This window comes from Paraphaeosphaeria sporulosa (genome assembly GCF_001642045.1).
Source record: "Paraphaeosphaeria sporulosa strain AP3s5-JAC2a unplaced genomic scaffold CC84scaffold_9, whole genome shotgun sequence".
NCBI classification, from domain to species: Eukaryota; Fungi; Ascomycota; class Dothideomycetes; order Pleosporales; family Didymosphaeriaceae; genus Paraphaeosphaeria; species Paraphaeosphaeria sporulosa.
In genome coordinates, this window is record NW_017253368.1 from 710,306 (window position 1) to 728,710 (window position 18,405).

At 53.5% G+C, this 18,405-nt stretch overlaps 6 protein-coding genes across 6 annotated transcripts; 3 read left to right on the top strand and 3 right to left on the bottom strand.

Moving 5' to 3' along the window:
• Positions 1-881: 881 nt before the first annotated feature.
• Positions 882-2,122, bottom strand: CC84DRAFT_1053876 (uncharacterized protein; the record flags this gene model as incomplete). The annotated part of the gene is made up of 2 exons (XM_018173514.1): positions 882-1,539; positions 1,635-2,122. Coding segments are annotated over 2 exons (1,146 nt in total), but the record flags the coding sequence as incomplete, so codon positions are not given.
• A 940-nt stretch (positions 2,123-3,062) lies between these two features.
• Positions 3,063-5,033, bottom strand: CC84DRAFT_1099411 (uncharacterized protein; the record flags this gene model as incomplete). The annotated part of the gene is made up of 4 exons (XM_018174822.1): positions 3,063-3,750; positions 3,808-3,941; positions 3,997-4,313; positions 4,448-5,033. 4 exons carry the CDS (start codon positions 5,031-5,033, stop codon positions 3,063-3,065), a joined length of 1,725 nt encoding a protein of 574 aa, XP_018032497.1.
• Positions 5,034-6,144: 1,111 nt separating this feature from the next.
• CC84DRAFT_1099361 (uncharacterized protein) lies at positions 6,145-7,237 on the top strand (the record flags this gene model as incomplete). Its single annotated transcript, XM_018174820.1, has 2 exons — positions 6,145-6,410; positions 6,466-7,237. The coding sequence occupies 2 exons, from the start codon at positions 6,145-6,147 to the stop codon at positions 7,235-7,237; spliced, it is 1,038 nt and encodes a 345-aa protein (XP_018032498.1).
• A 372-nt stretch (positions 7,238-7,609) lies between these two features.
• On the top strand, positions 7,610-10,505 carry CC84DRAFT_990700 (ADP-ribosylglycohydrolase). The gene is made up of 2 exons (XM_018188063.1): positions 7,610-8,823; positions 8,925-10,505. The coding sequence occupies exons 1-2, from the start codon at positions 7,981-7,983 to the stop codon at positions 10,239-10,241; spliced, it is 2,160 nt and encodes a 719-aa protein (XP_018032499.1). The 5' UTR covers positions 7,610-7,980; the 3' UTR covers positions 10,242-10,505.
• CC84DRAFT_1179082 (acetyl-CoA synthetase-like protein) lies at positions 10,322-14,383 on the bottom strand (the record flags this gene model as incomplete). Its single annotated transcript, XM_018180385.1, has 7 exons — positions 10,322-11,841; positions 11,978-12,069; positions 12,223-12,554; positions 12,602-12,776; positions 12,847-14,070; positions 14,119-14,202; positions 14,301-14,383. The coding sequence occupies 7 exons, from the start codon at positions 14,381-14,383 to the stop codon at positions 10,322-10,324; spliced, it is 3,510 nt and encodes a 1,169-aa protein (XP_018032500.1).
• Positions 14,384-14,830: 447 nt separating this feature from the next.
• Positions 14,831-18,390, top strand: CC84DRAFT_1208237 (uncharacterized protein; the record flags this gene model as incomplete). Its single annotated transcript, XM_018182152.1, has 2 exons — positions 14,831-18,094; positions 18,304-18,390. 2 exons carry the CDS (start codon positions 14,831-14,833, stop codon positions 18,388-18,390), a joined length of 3,351 nt encoding a protein of 1,116 aa, XP_018032501.1.
• Positions 18,391-18,405: the final 15 nt, after the last annotated feature.

The following is an 18,405-nucleotide window of genomic DNA, read 5'->3' on the forward strand; positions in this document are numbered from 1 at the left end:
CGTCAGGAGCAACTATGGACGCACCTAGACCCCAGACGATGGACATCTTACAGTCTGTTCTCGGTTGAGTCCCTTGTGAAAGCTCTGAATGCGGGTACAAAGTACCATTGCGCAGGCCTGCTAGAGCGCTTTGTCGAAATCTGGGGGCTTGGTTTGCGCTAGGGTAGAAGTAGCACAGACCGTTCAGACCCAAAGCTTTGCCTTAATGCTGCGCCCATTTCCTGAGGTTATCGAGGCTAGAAGTCTGTAGGAAGACGTCCATAGTTGGAATCGTTGTAGTTCGAGCCACCGCGACCGCGACCTCGGCCACGACCGCTGGAGTGCCTTCCTGGTGATCCTGCCCCACGGTTTCCGTTCCGATCTCCCCGCCCACCTTGAGGTTGCTGCTGATCGTAGCGTCCCCCGTACCCATTTTGAGGTGAGAAGTTGCTTCCTCCATAACTCCCTGGTGGCTGATGGGGGTTCTGTCCCCTGTATCCATGGTGATGTCGGTATTCATGCGCGCCATAGCTTTGCTGCTGTTGCCATGTATACTGTTCTCCAAAGTCCTGACGATGTTGATGATCGTTCACACCGGAACCTCCCGGCTGCGACTGATGCACATTACCTCGCAACGTACCTGATTGCGGATGGTAGCCTCGCAAACCATGCTGCGGCCGTTCCTGATAGGACCTGTCAGCACTCCCGCGACCCCTCATATTGCGACCTCGGGGAGCACCAGCAGGTTTGCGCTCCCAGTGCGTCGAGAAGAAATCCCTACCAATGATGTGAGACTTCCTTAGCATGGTTCTCAACACTAGCGGGCCATCTCTGCTTTCTCTTACGATCAGCCCGGCCCGTATGGGTCCCTCTTGCTGTTTCAGCGCGGCGCGTATTCGTGAGAGCAAATCTACAAGCATCCGCAAAGCATCTTGGTTCTTCTCCTCCCATTTGTCCACCCTCGCTTTGGCATTCTCGTACTTAAGGCGGAGGATCTTCCCTTTGTTGTCTTCTATTTTGTACACACCAGTGAATAAGTGGGTAGTACGACCGAACCAGAGCTGATCTTGGCAAGCCACGGAGGACGTCCCTTCTTCCTTATGAGTTACCGTCTTCAGCTCTGCCATTTGAGCTGTCGGAACAATGTGGCCCTTTTGGAGAACGCGAACAGGTGGCCTGAAGTCGTAGCGCGGACGTTCTGCTAGTAGAGCGCCCGTCACAGCATCCGTCTCGGTCGGATCCAGATCACCCGATGCCGAGTCGTCAAAGTAAGCATCAGCCTCAAAGCGCACAACAACGTTGAGGGGCCCCATTGGATATTGGATCGCTCTGTAGTGGCTTGTTGCGTCCTCCATGTCGTCTCCAACCTGTGTGAAGTTCTTCTCGAAGTTATTTCCTATTCCATTGGTCTGCCGTCTCCAAAACTTTTCGCCCTTCCGAACAAAAACCAGGGTATTATACACCATGTGCACATCTAAGCGAAGTGGACCATTTGCCTTGCCTTGGCAGAATTCCAGGAGTATCCGGAGGTTGTTGCGATCTGCGAGTACGTCAACATCCCTGGGGTACAAAAGTTAGCTTGTGTCACAAAAGCGGGTTTATATGCATGTGGTTACGTCTAAGAAATAGCGACTTTGTACCAGGGAGTATCGTACCAAAATTGATGGCCAGGGTTCATGACACCCAGTGCAGTGAACAATGGAGCGAAAGGATCCCAGGGTTTTCGCACGTAGTTGTAATCGGCAGCTTGGAAGCCCGAGTCTTGTTCTATGACATAGGGAAAAGTCGTCTTCGGTACGAATTTGGCTGGGCCCCCTGGAACGAAGATCGTATTGGTGCCATCATTCGCACCCTGCCAGTTGTAAGAACAAAGAAGTTTGATATTATCCTGTTCCCAAGTCACGTTCATAGAAGTTGGGGTAAGATCGTTTTTCTCCAGGGTGAGAATCACCTGGCCAGCTTCTTTTTGCACCATTTTTGCCATGACGTCCATTTTCTTCCTCATTTTAGCCGTTATTACCTTGGGCTTCTCTTCGTCATCATCATCATTATCGTCCTTTCCCTCTTCTGCGCCTTCTTCATCATCCTCGTCATCATCATCAAGAACCAGCTCTTCATCTTGTTCTTCTGCAGGCTGGTTGGGATTTGATCCCTCTGCTACATTCAATTCATTTGGTGCTGCGAATACTTCGTCAAGCTCGCCAGTGCTACGCTCCTGCTGAGGACGACGTCGTGTGCGATTCCGCGATTTGCCTTGCTTAATGTCTGTGCGCAGTACATTGCCGCCTCCTCTATCGGTTGATCTGGGTCGTTTTTGACGACTCTCTTCGCTTTCTCCTCCTTTAGGTGGCCCAAGAAGAACGCCTCCTTCATAAAAAGTCAGTTTAGAGCAGCATCGTTCGATCGAAGGATGGGTAAGGTGATTCAGCACATGCGACCGGATGCTGTCCACTGGTGTTGATGCAGTGCTGGAATGCAACCTACCGTCCATGTTGCAAAGTTTTATATAGGTCTCAAGGGTAGTGGATACCGAGACAGGCGTGCGAAAGCCGTGAGGAGTGAACCACTATTCAGAGCAGCTTCTTCTCACGTGATCTGCGTGTGCTTGCAGACTTCGCGACGCACTGACGTGTTGAAACGCGCTACGCGTCTTTGGTCAAAGATCGAAGATTAAGCAGCTTGCAATCACACCTGCAAGGGAGTGGGACTGGGATGAGAGAGCAGAATATGTATCCGCGAGCTGCGGGTCGTTGAGAGATGCAGTTCCGACACTGGAAGGGAAGGGGCGATCTGCATCTTTTAGCGCGAAACTAGCCAATATGGTATTAGTGCGCCTACCCATATACTCCCGGTTCCAATCACGGGACTGGAATGTAATGGATCCCAGCCTCCCACGAAATACTCAACAAAGTCTTCACATTTGAAGAGAGAGAGAGAGAGAGAGAGAGAGGAGAGTGTATGGTTTCACTAAGCAATTGTTACGAGAACGTACAGTATGCACATTTCTTATGTGAACGCTCCCGCTCATCGTCCTGCCAGAGGAACAACCTCGCGCTCATTCTACCCGGTGCCCTGCACTCTTATCAGAACATGAACGCATATGGCTTGTGAAAACACTCCTCCCACCCAATTCTTCCGCTATCCCAATACTTCTTCAGATGGACCTTCAGGTTTAGTGGCGCGTTGGTTCCCAAAAGACGGGACAACTCTGAGCAAGTGTCCTCGATCCATTTGCGCCTGGCCTCCCCTCGATACCCTGCTTCCACTCCAGCTATACTCAGAGGCCAACTAGCATTCCGCTGAATGCGCGAAGATACAAGGACCTTCTTCAAAAACGAAATCAAAAGGTCACCGTGGTTTTCTAACTGCAGATTCATGTGTGCGTCTTTCGGTAATAGGGCGAGTGCCTGAAGTGACATGATGCAATATACTGCTGCAGCATGCTTGTATGCTGAGCCAATTAGAAGCCAGTCTTCGTTCTCGTCACCCGGCTGTGCCCAATCCTCTACTGAGAAGGCCTGGATCTGTGAAAGCAGATTCGCAGCCAGGTGCGAAAAACCGGTAAGATCGTCCTCTAGGATCAGCGCCTGCGACACTTCTCTACGCAGGTTGGAGATGCGAATTATGAAGAAGAAAACCGCTGGTGGGCAAAGACAATAGGGAAATATCTCATGATAGAGCTCCTCTACGTCATCGAGCTCTTGCTTCAGCGTTGGAGCCAAGACAACGTGGTCATGAGCGGGACTGGTGGTATTGCTCACGGTTACCACACTAGTAATTGTAAGATGAGAGCGATCAAAGACAGTTTTGTGTAGCGGAGTCACTCACAGGTAGAACAGGACCACTGTTGGATGCATATAAAACACGCTGCGGTACATTTGCATCAGGCCCCCTCGTACCTTTATTATGCGCATTAAAACGTCAATGTGAGATCGCCATTGTGGAAACCTCTGGCTTTGTAACTATGTGACTTGATCAGCATCCCAATATATCGCCAAAGACTTGTGAGTCACTCACTTCGTTAGTCATAAACACCACTATACTGTTTATCGTCGCCAAGCTGTACATGGTCTTCGGATCTGCAATTCTCCTGTACAACTCTTGAATTGCATCTCCGCGGTATTGCCATAACTTTGGCCCATTCGCTACAAGAGCTTCTTCACTCGCTCCAGGCGGAAGTCGGTTTATGTAATGCTGCAAGGCAAGACAAACGAAACTACTGTGAGTGGAAGGGGTGAGTAGATGGAGTGAGTTCGCTGGAAAAAACATGATTTGAGGGTTGCGGACCAGGGCGAACTTTGACTCAGTGGCTTCTGGAATTATGCGCGTGTTGACTACGCAATGGATTAGCATGTATAAAGGAGTACAGGGCCAAGGTCAGTGTCTACGACTAGATTGGTTTTGCTCGGTGGCCAGGGGCATTACCGGTCATGCAGGCTTGGTACTGTTGAGGTGGGGTCGGGCGTACAGTAATTGATCGCTTGCACTACCTCGGACGTGTCATTCCGAAAATGGTACACAGGTAGTTGCTCTAACTTCATATAGAGCAGTACACGGCGTAGTCCTTTGAGAGGGTCCTTCTCTATCTTGAGGATTCTCGCTGCCTCGTGCCAGAGACCTTTCGAGACGATCTCCTCAATCCGATCCTGGCTCTCGATGTGAAGGATCTTATCGAGATCCTCGATGGACTGCACATCTGCCATTGCTTTTTGATAGGTATATTGTAGTTCTTTTTGAGAATCCTGGTCTTCTTTCTCGCTCTTCACCGTTTCGATGCTCCAGCCGCCATCGCTCGAGGAGTCCCCCATCGGCGACCCTCTTGAACGCACCTGTAGGACTAGTTGCGAATTCTTGGAAGGCTTCGATCGCTTTCGCGAGGTTATTTTTCCGGGTTCGACCCACTGGAGGGGCTTTTGTGCATCGTAGCCTGGGCACTCTCTGCCCCGTTTAACGCACTTCTTGCACCGGGGCAACGTGTAGTCACAGACTAGGCGACGCTTGAGGCACTCCCAGCATTGCCGAGTCGCCTTCGGCGTATTCTGGACCGTAGCCATTGCGAGAGGCTATGACCTCACAGCAGTAGTCTGATGTGGCCTCGCTAACAAGAATTGGCCGTTCTGATTGCCTCTTCAGGATCAACAGAGGGCACTCCAGGACTATGGATCTGCTACAATGATACAATCTTCAGTTCTCAGAGCTTTCTCGTACACTTTCGAGACAGGCTTGGAAGTGAGCAGGAACGAGGCGTGAAAGTCGTGACTGGCACCAATAAAGAAAAGGACAATTGAAGGTGGCTGCATATACCATCCGGTGTCGAGGGTCCGGAGCGATTTCGCGATTTCTGCATCTTTATTTCCTCGCCTGGAGTAAGCGGAAGTTGAGCTGTAGCCTCACGCGCTCGGCGCAAGGTATAGGAGGCTGCGCAGTGGTCCTCCGTACAGGGCTGAGGCTTGTGGGTCAGATGGTCTGTGCGTCAATCTTTTGTCCTAGCTAGGGATAGCGTTGGGGCGAAAGATTGTCAGGCTCTGGCGCTATCTTCGAACCTTTCTCTCTCGAACGAGGCAGCGAACGGCTGTGCGCCGCAACCATGTCCGGTACCGCCGAATGCTCTTGGGTTCGCTGCATAATTGTCGCCGCCGGTGAAAGACCACGATGAATGGCTCGTGAGCCGGCGAGATCAGTGGTCCCAGGTTCTCGGCATCTTACGCTTAGGCTCAGCCGCAGCATGGCGCGTCAGAGTGTACCTTCTGTGGCAAGAGACGACTAGGGACGAGAAATCTAATGTTTGGTCGGCAGCGCCCGGTTGGTGAGTTCTGCATGCACCTGTCGATCAGGTATGGAAGCTACATCAAGTATCTTGATACACGACATGCCTCCATCTTCATCGTTCGGTATCTCCGTTTATCGGTGAATATGCTTCAAAAGGCTTTACGCCCATACGCAGAGAAACCGACTGTACTCGGAGCGAAGCTGCGTCATTTCTTGGCCATGAAAACTACCATATCGGCTTAGCCTGTGGAGGCAGTAAGCCTCTCTGGATGGCCAACCTTTCCGCAATGATATTTCTACTTTCAGGTATGAAGTTGAAATTTGAAATATAATGGAGTGGTTTCGCACGTAGGGCGAAGACATCGTACTCACAAGTTTTACCAAGTACTACCCATCATGCCTGACGGACGGCCGGTCCCTGGAAGCGTTTACTTCTACGAGCCGAGTAAGGTTGCACCCGCAATATTCGCCGCTCTTTTCTTCGCCTCTGGTGCATGGCACCTTTGGCAATGCATCCACTACAAGTCTTTCAAGATAACAGCCCTACACCCGTTTTGTTGTCTTCTGTTCGTGGTTGGTTTCGCACTCCGCGAATATGGAGCGTATCACAACTCCAACGTTACGATATACCTCGTCAGCACAATTTGTATCTACTGCGCTCCGTAAGTTTGTTGCTCAATTCTGGGGTATCATGCGATCCCTCCTAATGGCCTGCAGTCCAGTTCTAGAGCTCGCAAACTACCACGTCCTTGGACGAATCTTATATTATGTGCCATACTTTGCCCCACTGCACCCCGGCCGCACGCTCACCACTTTCGGCGCGATTTCAACCCTCGTAGAGATCCTGAACGCACTCGGCGTCTCCCTTCTCGCAAACCCCAACGTGAAGAAGCAGTCGACACAAGACCTGGGACACATCCTGATGAAGACAGCTTTGATCTTGCAAATCCTCGTCATCATTATTTTCGTAGGAATCGCCGGGCTCTTCCACCACAGATGCCGGAAGGCGAATATCAAGAGTAGCAAGGTCCAACAGCCGCTTCTGACTCTGTACATTAGTACAGCTCTCATCCTGATCCGCACCATCTACCGAACGATCGAGCACTTCGGCATGTCGCGCGCACCCGCAAACCCTGGAACAGACTGGGACCCGATGAGCCTATCACCGATCGTCCGCTACGAGTGGTTCTTCTGGACCTTCGAAGCTGGCCTTATGCTCAGCAACTCCTTTCTTTGGAACGGTTCTCACCCGAGGTTGTACCTGCCGCAGGATTACCACGTATATCTTGCTCAGGACGGGAAGACCGAACTGCAGGGGCCTGGTTGGGAAAGCGAGCAGAGCTGGATCATGACCTTTATCGACCCTTGTGGATTGACTGCTATGCTGGCTGGCAATAACAATAAGGGGAAGAAGCAGCGGCCGTTTTGGGAGACAAATGGGTTTGAGAATGTGCCCCTTGTCAAGAGAGATAATGGGGAGAATGTATAAGAACTCGAGATCTTCTAATGCTTGTTCGATTAGATATGTACTATACTATATACTGTCATAAAAATGAGCAATGAATCGCCAGTGACTTGTGCTGGAGTATTCTGCCAATGCCTGCGTTTCCCACATCCGTGTACGCCTTGGGCGAACTGGGAAAGGCTTAACGCGGGACTCTCTGCAGTGTGATGCAGCAAACTTTTGGTGACAAAGAACCGACGGAGAGTCGATGACTCGAAAAGACGCTGTTCAGGGGGAATAGCAACAGTATACCGCATGATTTTTATCGGTTCAAAGGCTGCACTGTGCGTGTATTTCTGACAGCACTATCTATGACAGAATTGCACTATAGTGTACTCTTTGAAACGGAAAGAGTGCTCGGTATACTACGTCAGTTTCTTTTCCAGGCTGTCCAACCCCCTAACTATGTTGTCATTCTGTATCTGATAACTTAGTGTTTTACACAAAAGGTCCCAGGTGTACACCGGTCTGTCAGATCAATCTCTGTTATTCACGTCCGACAATGACGCGCAGCTCGCTTAATGCAGACACCCTACCTCCACCAACTCCGCCATACCAAAGTTTGCATCCTACGATATCACCTACAGTGCTCGGTTATGCGCGCGAGAACTTCGTTACCGTAAGAGTGGGGCTGATGACCCAGTAGTGGGGAACCATCACCACTCTTCAATTATACTACCATCGTGGCCTCCCTCGAACCTTCCGGCCTCGCTCTGACGACAAAAAAAATGACCGCCCTCCCACACAAGTACCTCGAAACCATCTACGCCGGCGTCCTCGGAAAACTAATCGGCGTCTACCTCGGCCGGCCCTTCGAAAACTGGACATACCAGGAGATCCAAGCGCGTCTTGGACCCATCCACCACTACGTCCACGACAGATTTGAAGTCCCGCTCGTCGTCATCGACGACGATATCTCAGGGACTTTTGCCTTTGTGCGCGCATTAGAGGAGCATCCTTTTGAAGATGCAGCTAAGGATTTTAGTTGTGAGAATGTGGGTAGCACGTGGTTGAACCAGGTAATTGATAATAGGACGGTGTTCTGGTGGGGCGGCCATGGGATTAGCACCGAGCACACCGTGTTTAATAATTTGAAGAGAGGGATAAAGCCGCCGGTGAGCGGTAGTATGGGGACGAATGGAAGGACATTGGCGGAGCAGATTGGGGCGCAGATCTTTATTGATGGGTGGGCGATGGTGTGTCCGGGGAATGCAGGACTAGCGGCGCATCTGGCGTGGGAAGCGGCGCGGGTGAGCCATGATGGGGTGGCAGTGGATGCGGCGGTGCTGTGGGCGGTGATGGAGGCTGAGGCGTTCGTGGAGAAGGATGTAGACAAGCTTTTGGATAAGGGACTGGAGTATGTGGGCACGGAGTCGGGGCTGAGGAAGCCGATTGAGGATGTAAGAGTTTGGGTGCAGGAGGACGGAGACTGGGAGACGACGAGGCAGCGCATCGAGGATACTTACGGGTACGATAAGTACGGCGGAATATGCCACATGATCCCGAACCATCTTATTATGGTCATGGCAGTCCTGTACGCGGGGCATGACTTCAGTCAGGCGATGCACATCGTACGATCCTCCCTGGTACAAAGTCGCTATGTCTTAGATATAGACAACTTGTACACAAACCCATTATTATGACTCAGCTGACTTTGTAACCGCGAGGATAGATCAACACGGCGGGCTGGGATACGGACTGCAATTCCGGGAACGTGGGGTGCCTCGTGGGCATCATCAACGGGCTGGGCGGCTTCGAAAACGAGAAGGCCCTGGACTGGCGAGGACCGCTGGCCGATCGTGCCCTGATCTCGACCGCGGATGGGGGCTACTCTATCAACGACGCCGTCCGAATAACGTATGACCTCGCCAACACCGCCCACAAAATCGCGGGCCTCACTCCTCTGTCCGCCCCAAAGGACGGCGCGCAATGGCACTTCTCCCTCCCCGGCAGCGTCCAAGGCTTCCAGTGCACCTCACCCACATCCTCCGTCCAGATCGAACAAACCCTCGACGCCAGAACCCCAGCCCTAGGCCTCACCCTTCAACCCTCCAGTACAAACCAGGAAGAAATCGAAGTCCTCACGCAAACCTTCACCCCCCGCGACGCCCTCGCCGTAAAACGCGACTACGAACTCATGGCCTGCCCGCTCCTCTCTCCCGGACAGACCCTCTTCGCCGTGCTCTCCTCGCCCGCCACAAACACCACCCCCATAACCGCCGCGATCCGCCTCAAAGCATACGACTTCGACGACGCACTAGTCCCCGCGTCCAGCCCATACACAACCCTCGCACCAGGCCAGAAGAAAAGCATAGCATGGACGATTCCCGCCGCCCTCGCGAACAAACCTATCCAGCAACTGGGCGTCGCGCTGGACCAACCCGCCAACCCAGAGGGTACGAACAAGGTATATCTGCACAGCATCAGGCACTCCGGCACGCCTGCCATGACGCTGTCCCGCCCTCCGCTCTCCACCGGCCCGGGTCTATCCTCCGTTCCAGAGACCATGTGGACATACCAGTGGGTCAGCTCGATCGACAAAGTGCACACGAAGTTCGGGCCGAGCTTTTTCCTCGCTCAGGATGCCGGCGAGGGCCTGTATTACACGGGGACGCGCGACTGGGCTGATTACAGCGCGAGCGCGGGCGGGTGGATGGTAAATATGGGGGAGGGACATGGAGTTGTGGTGAGGGTGCAGGGACTGAGGAGGTGGTATGGAGCCATGGTAAGGAAGGAGGGGGAGAAGGGAGTATTAGAGGTTGTCAAGGCGAGGGATGCAGAAAGGACGGTGCTGGGCTTGGGGGAGGCGGAGTGGGGGTTGGATGTGAAGTATGAGATAGCGGTTGAGGTTAAGGGGAGTAAGATATCTGCGACGTTCGGGGATGTCAGAGTTGAGGCGGAGGATGGGGAATATCGGGGTGGGGCGGCGGGGTTTGTGCTCGGCGCTGGCAGTATATGTGCGGACAGTTTGAGGATCGCCCCTATGTAGGTGGAGGGAGACGTGGGAGATAGTCATTGATTCGGAGTCTATTTCGCTTGAGCATTCGCAAAATTCAGTCGCTTGTACTTTTATGGCAGGGGTGTTGAGAACAGCAGTGCGACGCCATCGTCACCTGCTGTGACGACCTTGCTACCGTCGCCGCCCTGGACAAAGCCCATGATTCCACCTCCCTCGCCGCCACCTCGGTGGCCCTTCCACTCGCCGATGAGACCCTTGGCCGCAGCCGCAGTTCCGCCTCGAGCATCCCACCGCTTAAGAGTACCATCATAACCCGCAGACGTGAGTATCCAAGCACCGGCGCCCTCTTTCCGCAAGAATTCCACCTTCACTACCGCGTGAGGAAAGTCCTCATCGGCATGCGCGTCCTCGATGCGTCGGCGGATGGCGAAACGGTGTGCAGTGTCGAACAAAGTGATACTGCCGTCGACGTTGCCCGCAGCCATGAGCGTAAGCGGCGGTGATGAGTATGACAGGGTTTCGACGTTGTCAGTTCCAGCCTGAAGGCTGGCAAGAATCTGTCCTGTCTGACCAGCTGAGCTGGCTCCACCCTTTGCTGCAGCTTGCTTTCCTCCGCCAGCCTTAGCGGATGCGCCCTGGCCGCCAGATGAGGTACCTGCTTCTGAAGTAGCGGAGAGGCGAGGGAGACCGATAACACGGACGTGGCCTTCAGGTCCACCGACAGTAAGGAAAGTTCCGGACGGCGCAATAGCGACGGTGTAGAGACCGCCTTCGACGCGGAACCGTTCGTCTACACCCGTCAAGCCTACGACAGCCTGCGAGTTCGTCGAAGAAGTGAGCCCCTGTGCAGCCGCCTCGCCGAAAACATCCCAGACGTATAGACTTGAGTCTTCCGAGACAGTGGCCAGCAAGTTGCCATCAGGGCTCCAGGCGCCAGCTGTGCACGTCTCGGTGTGCAGGTAGTATGCCTGCAGCACCTGCAGTTCGCTGCCCTTGTCGGTGGCGAGCTGGTATACCCACACGCTACCGTCGTTCGCACCCAACGCAACGACATTGGGATGGTTGGGCGAGGGATTCGCGATGAGCCAGTTGATCTCCTCGACCTCCTGCGCCTCGGCCAGAAACTTCCACTTTGTCCCGTCAGGCACGCCCTGCCAGACTCGCACCTTGCCGTCCAACCCTGCAGTTGCGACGAACTGCCCCTTCGGCTCGGAGAATGTAATCGCGTTGATCGAATCCTTGTGCCCCTCCAGCTTGAGCAGCTCCTTCAGTCCCTCGCGCTCCTGCGGCTGCCCGTTGGGCTGTGGTGCCGCCGGCGCCGAACTAGTGTCGAACACATAGCCCACATCATCGCCTCCGCCGGTAGCCACTATGTTCGCGTGTACAGGGTGCTGTGCTATGCAGAAAATGCTGTCCGTATGCTTGTCGAAATGTGCCGCCGAGTCGTTCTGGAGGTTGATTGTCATCTGTATTTCCTGTCCTTCACCCTCATCGTCTGATTCCATGGGCACGTCGCCGTCGTCCACAATCTCCTCATCCGCCTCATCGGCGTCGAGCATCTCGTTCTCCTCGTGGACATCCTCGTCGTCATGGTGGGGCGCGTTCGGGTCGGGGTGCGCCATATCGTAGGCTTTTTAGGGTATCAAAGAACAAAAATGAGAAAGCAAATCGCTGGATGGCGGAAGGAGGCGAAGGGAGCGTCGAGGCTATATGGGGCGTGCTGCAACGGTGTGCTTTGAAATCCTATCTTCTTTTCGAATGCGAACTTTTTGCTTCGGCCGCGCCTGTGCACCATCGGGTACTAGTGGGGTAAACCGCCGACGTCACCCTTATCGATAAGAACTGGATCACGTGATACCTGCGGGCTCTTCAGTGGATAGAGCGTAAGCATGGATCACAGCATGCATGAACGTAGGACGAAATCTCAGGGTCTAAACTCTCATATCATAGAGCTAGGGCAGCATTGCGGAGCTCCAACGCGGAATGTAACACAGCACGCGCGAAACCTCACAGCTTGCTACCAGTCTGTCGCCTCTTCTCCTTCTCTTTATCCCTTAACATCCGTCGCAGAATCTTGCCCGAAGGGCTCTTCGGGATGACATCAATAAACTCGATTCCGCCCGTGATCCACTTGTACCGCGCCTTGTGCTCCTCGACGTGTTTCTGGATGGATCGCGCGACAATGCGATCGCTCTCTTCCGCGCTTATAGAAGCAGACTTGACGACGAAGGCTTTTGGAACCTCACCAGATTTCTCGTCGGGGACCTGGATCACGGCGCAGTCGTTGACAGCGGGATGGGTGAGAAGGTGCGCTTCGAGCTCTGCGGGAGCGACTTGGTGGCCCTACATATTGTGAGAGGGAGTCTGGTACCGGTCGCAGGGAGACTTACCTTGACCTTGATGAGCTCCTTTATGCGGTCGACAATAAAGACGTGCTCGTTGCCGGATGGTGCCTTGCGGATGACTGCCTCATCTCCAGTGCGCATGTAGCCTGCGCTAGTCAGCCTGCGACGACTCTGCTCGGGACCACGACAACCTACCATCTTGAAAAGTTTCCTCGTTGGCCTTGTCGTTGTTCAAGTACCCCAGAACAACAGCGGGTGACTTGACGAGAAGCTCGCCCGGTTGATCGTACCCGGTGACCTCATTGCCTTCCGTGGTGACAATCTTACACTCGATACCAGGAAGTAAAGAGCCGCTGGAACCAAACCAGATATCCTGCGGCGAAGTCGAACAGACCACAGTGCACGTTTCAGTCAAGCCATAGCCCTGTCGGATCTTCCAGTCTGGATAAATCGCTTGGAGTTCATCTGCAGTTTCTTTGCCCAACGGTGCTGCTCCAGTGAATATAGCCCACACGCTGCTCAGGTCGAACTTCTCGCGAGTTGATTTATCCTTCGCCATGAGGATAATGATCGGGGGTACCAAGTACAGCGAGTTGATTTTGAACTTTTGTATCGACCCGAGCATCTGCGCAAAATCAAACTTGGGAAGGACTATTACTCCATCGCCCCTGTACGCGGAGACGTGGCAGATGACAATGAGTGAGTAGATGTGCGACATGGGTAGCAGCCCCAAACCGTTCTCTGTGTAGTCGGACTGAGTGCCTGGCTGTTGCAATTTTTTTCTGGCTGGCGCGTCGTATGCTGTGATTTGCATTGTGTTCGCAATGACGTTGCGGTGTGAAATCATGACTCCCTTTGCCAGCCCAGATGTGCCGCTAGAATAGCACAGGAAAGCCGTCTTCTTCGCTCCCTCGCCCGATGCCAGATTCAACGGCTCCAGGCGATCCAACTTTGCACCTTCACGGATAAAATCATCCACTGTCTTCATGCCAGCAGGTGTGCCCTTGCCTCCAGTCAGCTCCTTGGGTACCTCCAAGATGTAAATGCGGTTGTCCGGAATGCCACACTTCTTCGCCGCTATCTTAGCAGTCTCGAGCAAGGGTACACAAGTGAAAAGGCATTTGGCGCCCGAGTTCTTCAACTGATACTCAAGCTCAGCAGCACTGTATGCAGCATTCGCAGGTGTCTGGATGCCACCGAGGCGATGGGTGGCCCAGGCCAACGGCGCCGTGTCGAGCGTGTTCACGCTGAAGACGCCAATGACCTTGTCCCATTCAGAGCCCTCGTTCGGCCGCCAGCCGAACTCCTTCGCAAGGCCTCGCGCAAGGTAATCAACGCGCTCTTTGACCTCCAATGACGAGTATTCCTTCCCGGTGATGCCACAGGTAAACATTGGCCGCGAGTAGCCGAGCGGATGGCGGCCATAGTTCTCGTCGAATATGAAGTCGGCGATGGAGATAGAATCGGGCGGATCGAAGGGCAGCTTCGGAACCCATGAAGGCGGATAGAAAGGCCTATGGTCGCATTAGTGGACGGTCTCCGAGCACGACCAAGGTGCTTACATGGTGTCAAGCGTCGGACTGGGTACTACAGCGTTTGCAACGAACACTGAAAGGCAGAAGGAGACGGGACAGGCCTTCAAGTAGCTGTTGCAACGCGAGAAATGTCCGAAGGATCGGGTGCGTGCACACCGCGTGCATCGGCAAGCTGCATGTCCATTGGTGCGGGGATCAGCTTCACAAACCTGGGGCAGTTGGGGAATAGCCGAGGCTGCAGCTCAGAAGAGCCTAGCACCAGCGCGGCGACTCTTGAACGACTCAGGGACATGCATGGTTTACCATCACCGGGTTGACGACGTATAAGCAGTCGCCGCGGAGTGGTGAGAGATGGTCGGGCCGGACGCTCCTTCCTCTGTTTGCAACATGCCCTGCGCTGATGGATCGCTAGCCGGCGGGATCACCCCGCCGGCCAATGTTGTACCATGGTAGTCGGCGTGACCCTCGAGAACGGCCGCCCAATCCCTAACCTTACCTTCACCTTCATTGAAGTGAAGAACCGGCACGTATCGTTTGCACCTCTCTCCCAATGCCATGTAGCGAAGAAGCTTCTCGCTTGCGGCTTGTTAAACTCCACGATCCTTACGTTTTTTCTTCTTTTCATCTTTTCACTTTGTTCAATCCACTATAAACTAGGCTTCGAATATACCTGTACTCGACTTCGGTCTCTTACTTATTGCTAGTCACTAGCTTCCGTGGACATACCTGGCCTGTTACAATGGCAAGTGCGGGCTGCGCCATGGCTTCGGCTTCGCCACAACCCAGCGAACAGGACCTGCAACAGCTTACTGACACGGATGTGGAATTGAGCGACTACCCCGACGACCTGTCCGAATGGTCACGGGCACGAGGTGACGTGCACGCCAAAGAGCAGAATATATTGGCGCATAGCGAGCATGATGGCATACAAGTAGAGGAACACCTGCAAGCGGAGCAAGAGGCACGGGTGGAAATTCATGCACAGGTAGATCAAGAAGCACAGCCAGAGCTGGACGTACCAATGGATCAACCCGTGCAGGCGGACTCGGCCATAATACAAAATTCAGATCAAGTGGAAGACACGCGGGTTGGAAAACTCATGGGTTCATGCGCGCAGGCATCAGCACATTTGACCGAGTCTGTTCCTGGACCCGTGCACGACGACACAAGATTACAACCCCAAGGTCTTCCGTCACCTCCAGGAAGCCAAACATCAGGAAACGAGGCTCTACCGCCGCAACTACCCCTTCCGACCACGCCATCTCCTGCAGCGGCTTCAGATTTTCACTCCTTAACCTCGCCCACCTCGCCCAACGATAGCCTCAATAAGCCTCGATCAATCCGAAAGAGAACCACGCCCAAGCGAGGTGTCAAGAAGCCAAGGCAGACGGGCAGGTCGACCCATCTGGTTCCTGCTACCTCCGCAGCCACGATGTCACTTCGAAGGAGCACGCGAGCGACTCGAGCCAGTTTCATCGGCATGGAATCTCCCGGCTCCTCCCGTGAGCCTTCTCCTGCACCAGATCCAACGCAAAAATCCAAGATTGTGATTTTCAACCTGCCCACCGATGCTTTGAAGCAGATCCAGCAACGACCCCGACCCAATAAACGACAGCGTGAACCCCCGGACCTCATCTCATCGCCGAAGAAGAAGAGCCGGCAGGAAGACAACTCTGACCAAGAGACGCGAGGACTGACTGCTCAAGCTCCGGATGCCCAAGTCCAAGCGGAGCAGGATCAGACTACGGTCGATCTTCCACAATCTCAAGCATTACTGCCGCCTCAGCCAGTCGCAGTCCTGCCAGAGCCTTCGGTTTCGGATGAAGCTGGAGAATCTATTGATTTATGGTCAGTCGGAAAGCAATTGATGGCGTACGCCCACCCGTCCGGTATACTACAGAAATCGAAGCCACAGCCTAGAGGTCGACCTCCGGCATTCGCTAACGAGCGTTACGAGCTAGTCGAATCCATAGTCAACTGCAAGATCTACCAGAGCGGTTGCTATACCAAAGATAAGCTCGCATACGCCTATCTGTACTCTGGCCACCCCGCAAAACGTGACTTCGCGGACTCTAAAGTCATTGTCGCACGGGCATCTGGCGGCATGGAAACCAACGGTATGACCAAGGAACGACACGTGGCGAAAGACCAAGATGGGAACGCCTCCAAAACACTAGCCCTGAAAAACACCATGAAGGCTTACAATCCAGTTGTCTTAATCACGAAGAACGACAACCCCCTGATGCCCTCCCAGATGCAACATAAGTACTCCGTGCTTGGCCACTACAAGCCGACGAACATCTGGACGGAGGAGCAGAATGGTAAGAAAGTCGTGCGGTACCGCTTTGAACGATTAGATCCGCGAGACGAGCTGGCGTGGTTTCAACCGAAAGGTATGGAGGAGATTTGTCCGCCCGGGTCACTGGAGCCACCCATCGTCCGATCGTGCCTTACGTGTCGAAAATCCTGTCCACAAGTTTACCTGCAGGGATGGGCCTGTCTTAACGGAGACTGTCGCGCGTTTTGGAAGTTTACATCGTCTTCCGGGGAACTTACAAAGCTGAATGATGAAGGCCTCGTGTATGACCCACGCTTTCTTAAGCAGAAGACGAAATGGCCTGGAGAGCATCTGCAGCCATCTTTGGGGTATAGACCTCTAGAAGTGTTCGATGATACCAGGGCTGAAGATCTCTATACGAGAGCAGCATGGAATGGTATGATTTGTCCTCGATGCAACGGTTGCATCCTGCGGTTGTCTTTCCTCGGGTGGGACTGCAAAACCCCAGAATGCGGATTCCAATTCCATCCTCCGCGGATGGCCCTACCAGCCACAGCGATCACTGACCCGGGTGCCGCTTTTACTCTTACAGATGGCTACACACCGAGCCGAGACCTCGTTATGGCGAAGGAGATTCGCCGTCGTAAGCCGCATTATGCGAACAATAATCGCACGGACGTGTACGACCTTCCTATACCCAGATGCTACATCGCACATAAGATCGCAAATAAAACCATCAACGAAGCGCCAGGCGGACCGAACGACATCTTCAAAGAGCTGCAACTTGTTGACATTGGATTGCGGCGACGCAAGATGACTCCAGAAGGACAGAAAGATCCTTCGTACTGTCGCCATATGAACCAGAACTTCGGCGTGAACTACAAGTTCACCGGCACAGGTATTGAGAACTCTCGGTCTTTCGAAGAGGCAGAGACTCCCGCGATACGTAAAGTTCGTACCCAGTTGAACTGGGATTCCGTAGATATACAGGCTCGGTATGACGACAAGCCTTTCGAGGAGGTAGCCGCAGCTTGGAAGCCGGTGGAGTTCAATGAGGAGTTGGTCTTATCGTACTTCGAAGATCAAGGCATCGGGTTTCACGACGATGGTGAAAAGGGTGTTGGTCCAGTCATCGGGACTCTTAGCATCGGAGATACTGGCAAGATGCAGGTCCGAATGAAGGGGACGCGCTACTTCGGTGTGAGTCGTAGTGGGAGTTACGACCACGAGTACCCTCCCATCCCTGGTTGCCTGAAGTACAAGGAAAGGCATGCCCGCCACGATCAAATTCTGCGCGATGCTCCCAAGAAATTCAAGGACAAGTATTGGAAGCAGATCGCCCAAGATCTAGGACTCAGGCGAGGACAGAATCAGCAACCACCCAATGCCCTTGAAATGGTCCTCCGTAACGGCGACAAGGTCTTTATGGTAGGCCACCCGCTACAGGACTACTACGAGCACTCCGTGACGCATCAGGGTAAAATACGCTTCGCTCTCACGTGTAGGTACATCGACCCCGAATTCGGTAAACCTAACTTCGAGGTTAGACCAGACATGGGTCACTACGATGGCTCAGCGTTGCCACTTCCTCGCGACGCCGCCGGTAATGTTATCCCGAACGATGGGAAGTTCGAAATTGACGATCGAGATGATGAAGTGGAAGAGAAGGAGGATGCGCCTTGGGCTGAGGCAGACGTCGAGGGCGGCGGTGAAGACAAGGAAACGGTATGAACACATACTATATATCACAGTGTCCCGCGGGAGGAATGCGGAAACAGGGCTTTTTGGCTGCAGTTTCCGGGATTCACAAAATTTTCTTTCGCATGACCATCATGGATGTATTGTATATAGCGATGTTCGCACCTAGGGTCAGTCAGACCGGGCTTGTATCGTGCTAATTTGAAATTTACAACGAACACTCGATGACCCACAAGGGCCTAATGCGCCATGCAGCGACGTGCCAGACAAATACCTCAGTCCCGAGCGAGCCACCTGGACAAGTCGACGGCATTGCTGGGTGAAGCCGCGACGGGGCT

What these genes read in the sequence shown, in the direction of transcription:
- CC84DRAFT_990700 (XM_018188063.1), top strand. Translation starts at nt 7,981, where the DNA reads ATGACCGCCCTCCCACACAAGTACCTCGAAACCATCTACGCCGGCGTC. An exon ending in TCAGTCAGGCGATGCACATC is followed by an intron (nt 8,824 to 8,924) that starts GTACGATCCTCC and finishes CCGCGAGGATAG; the next exon opens with ATCAACACGGCGGGCTGGGA.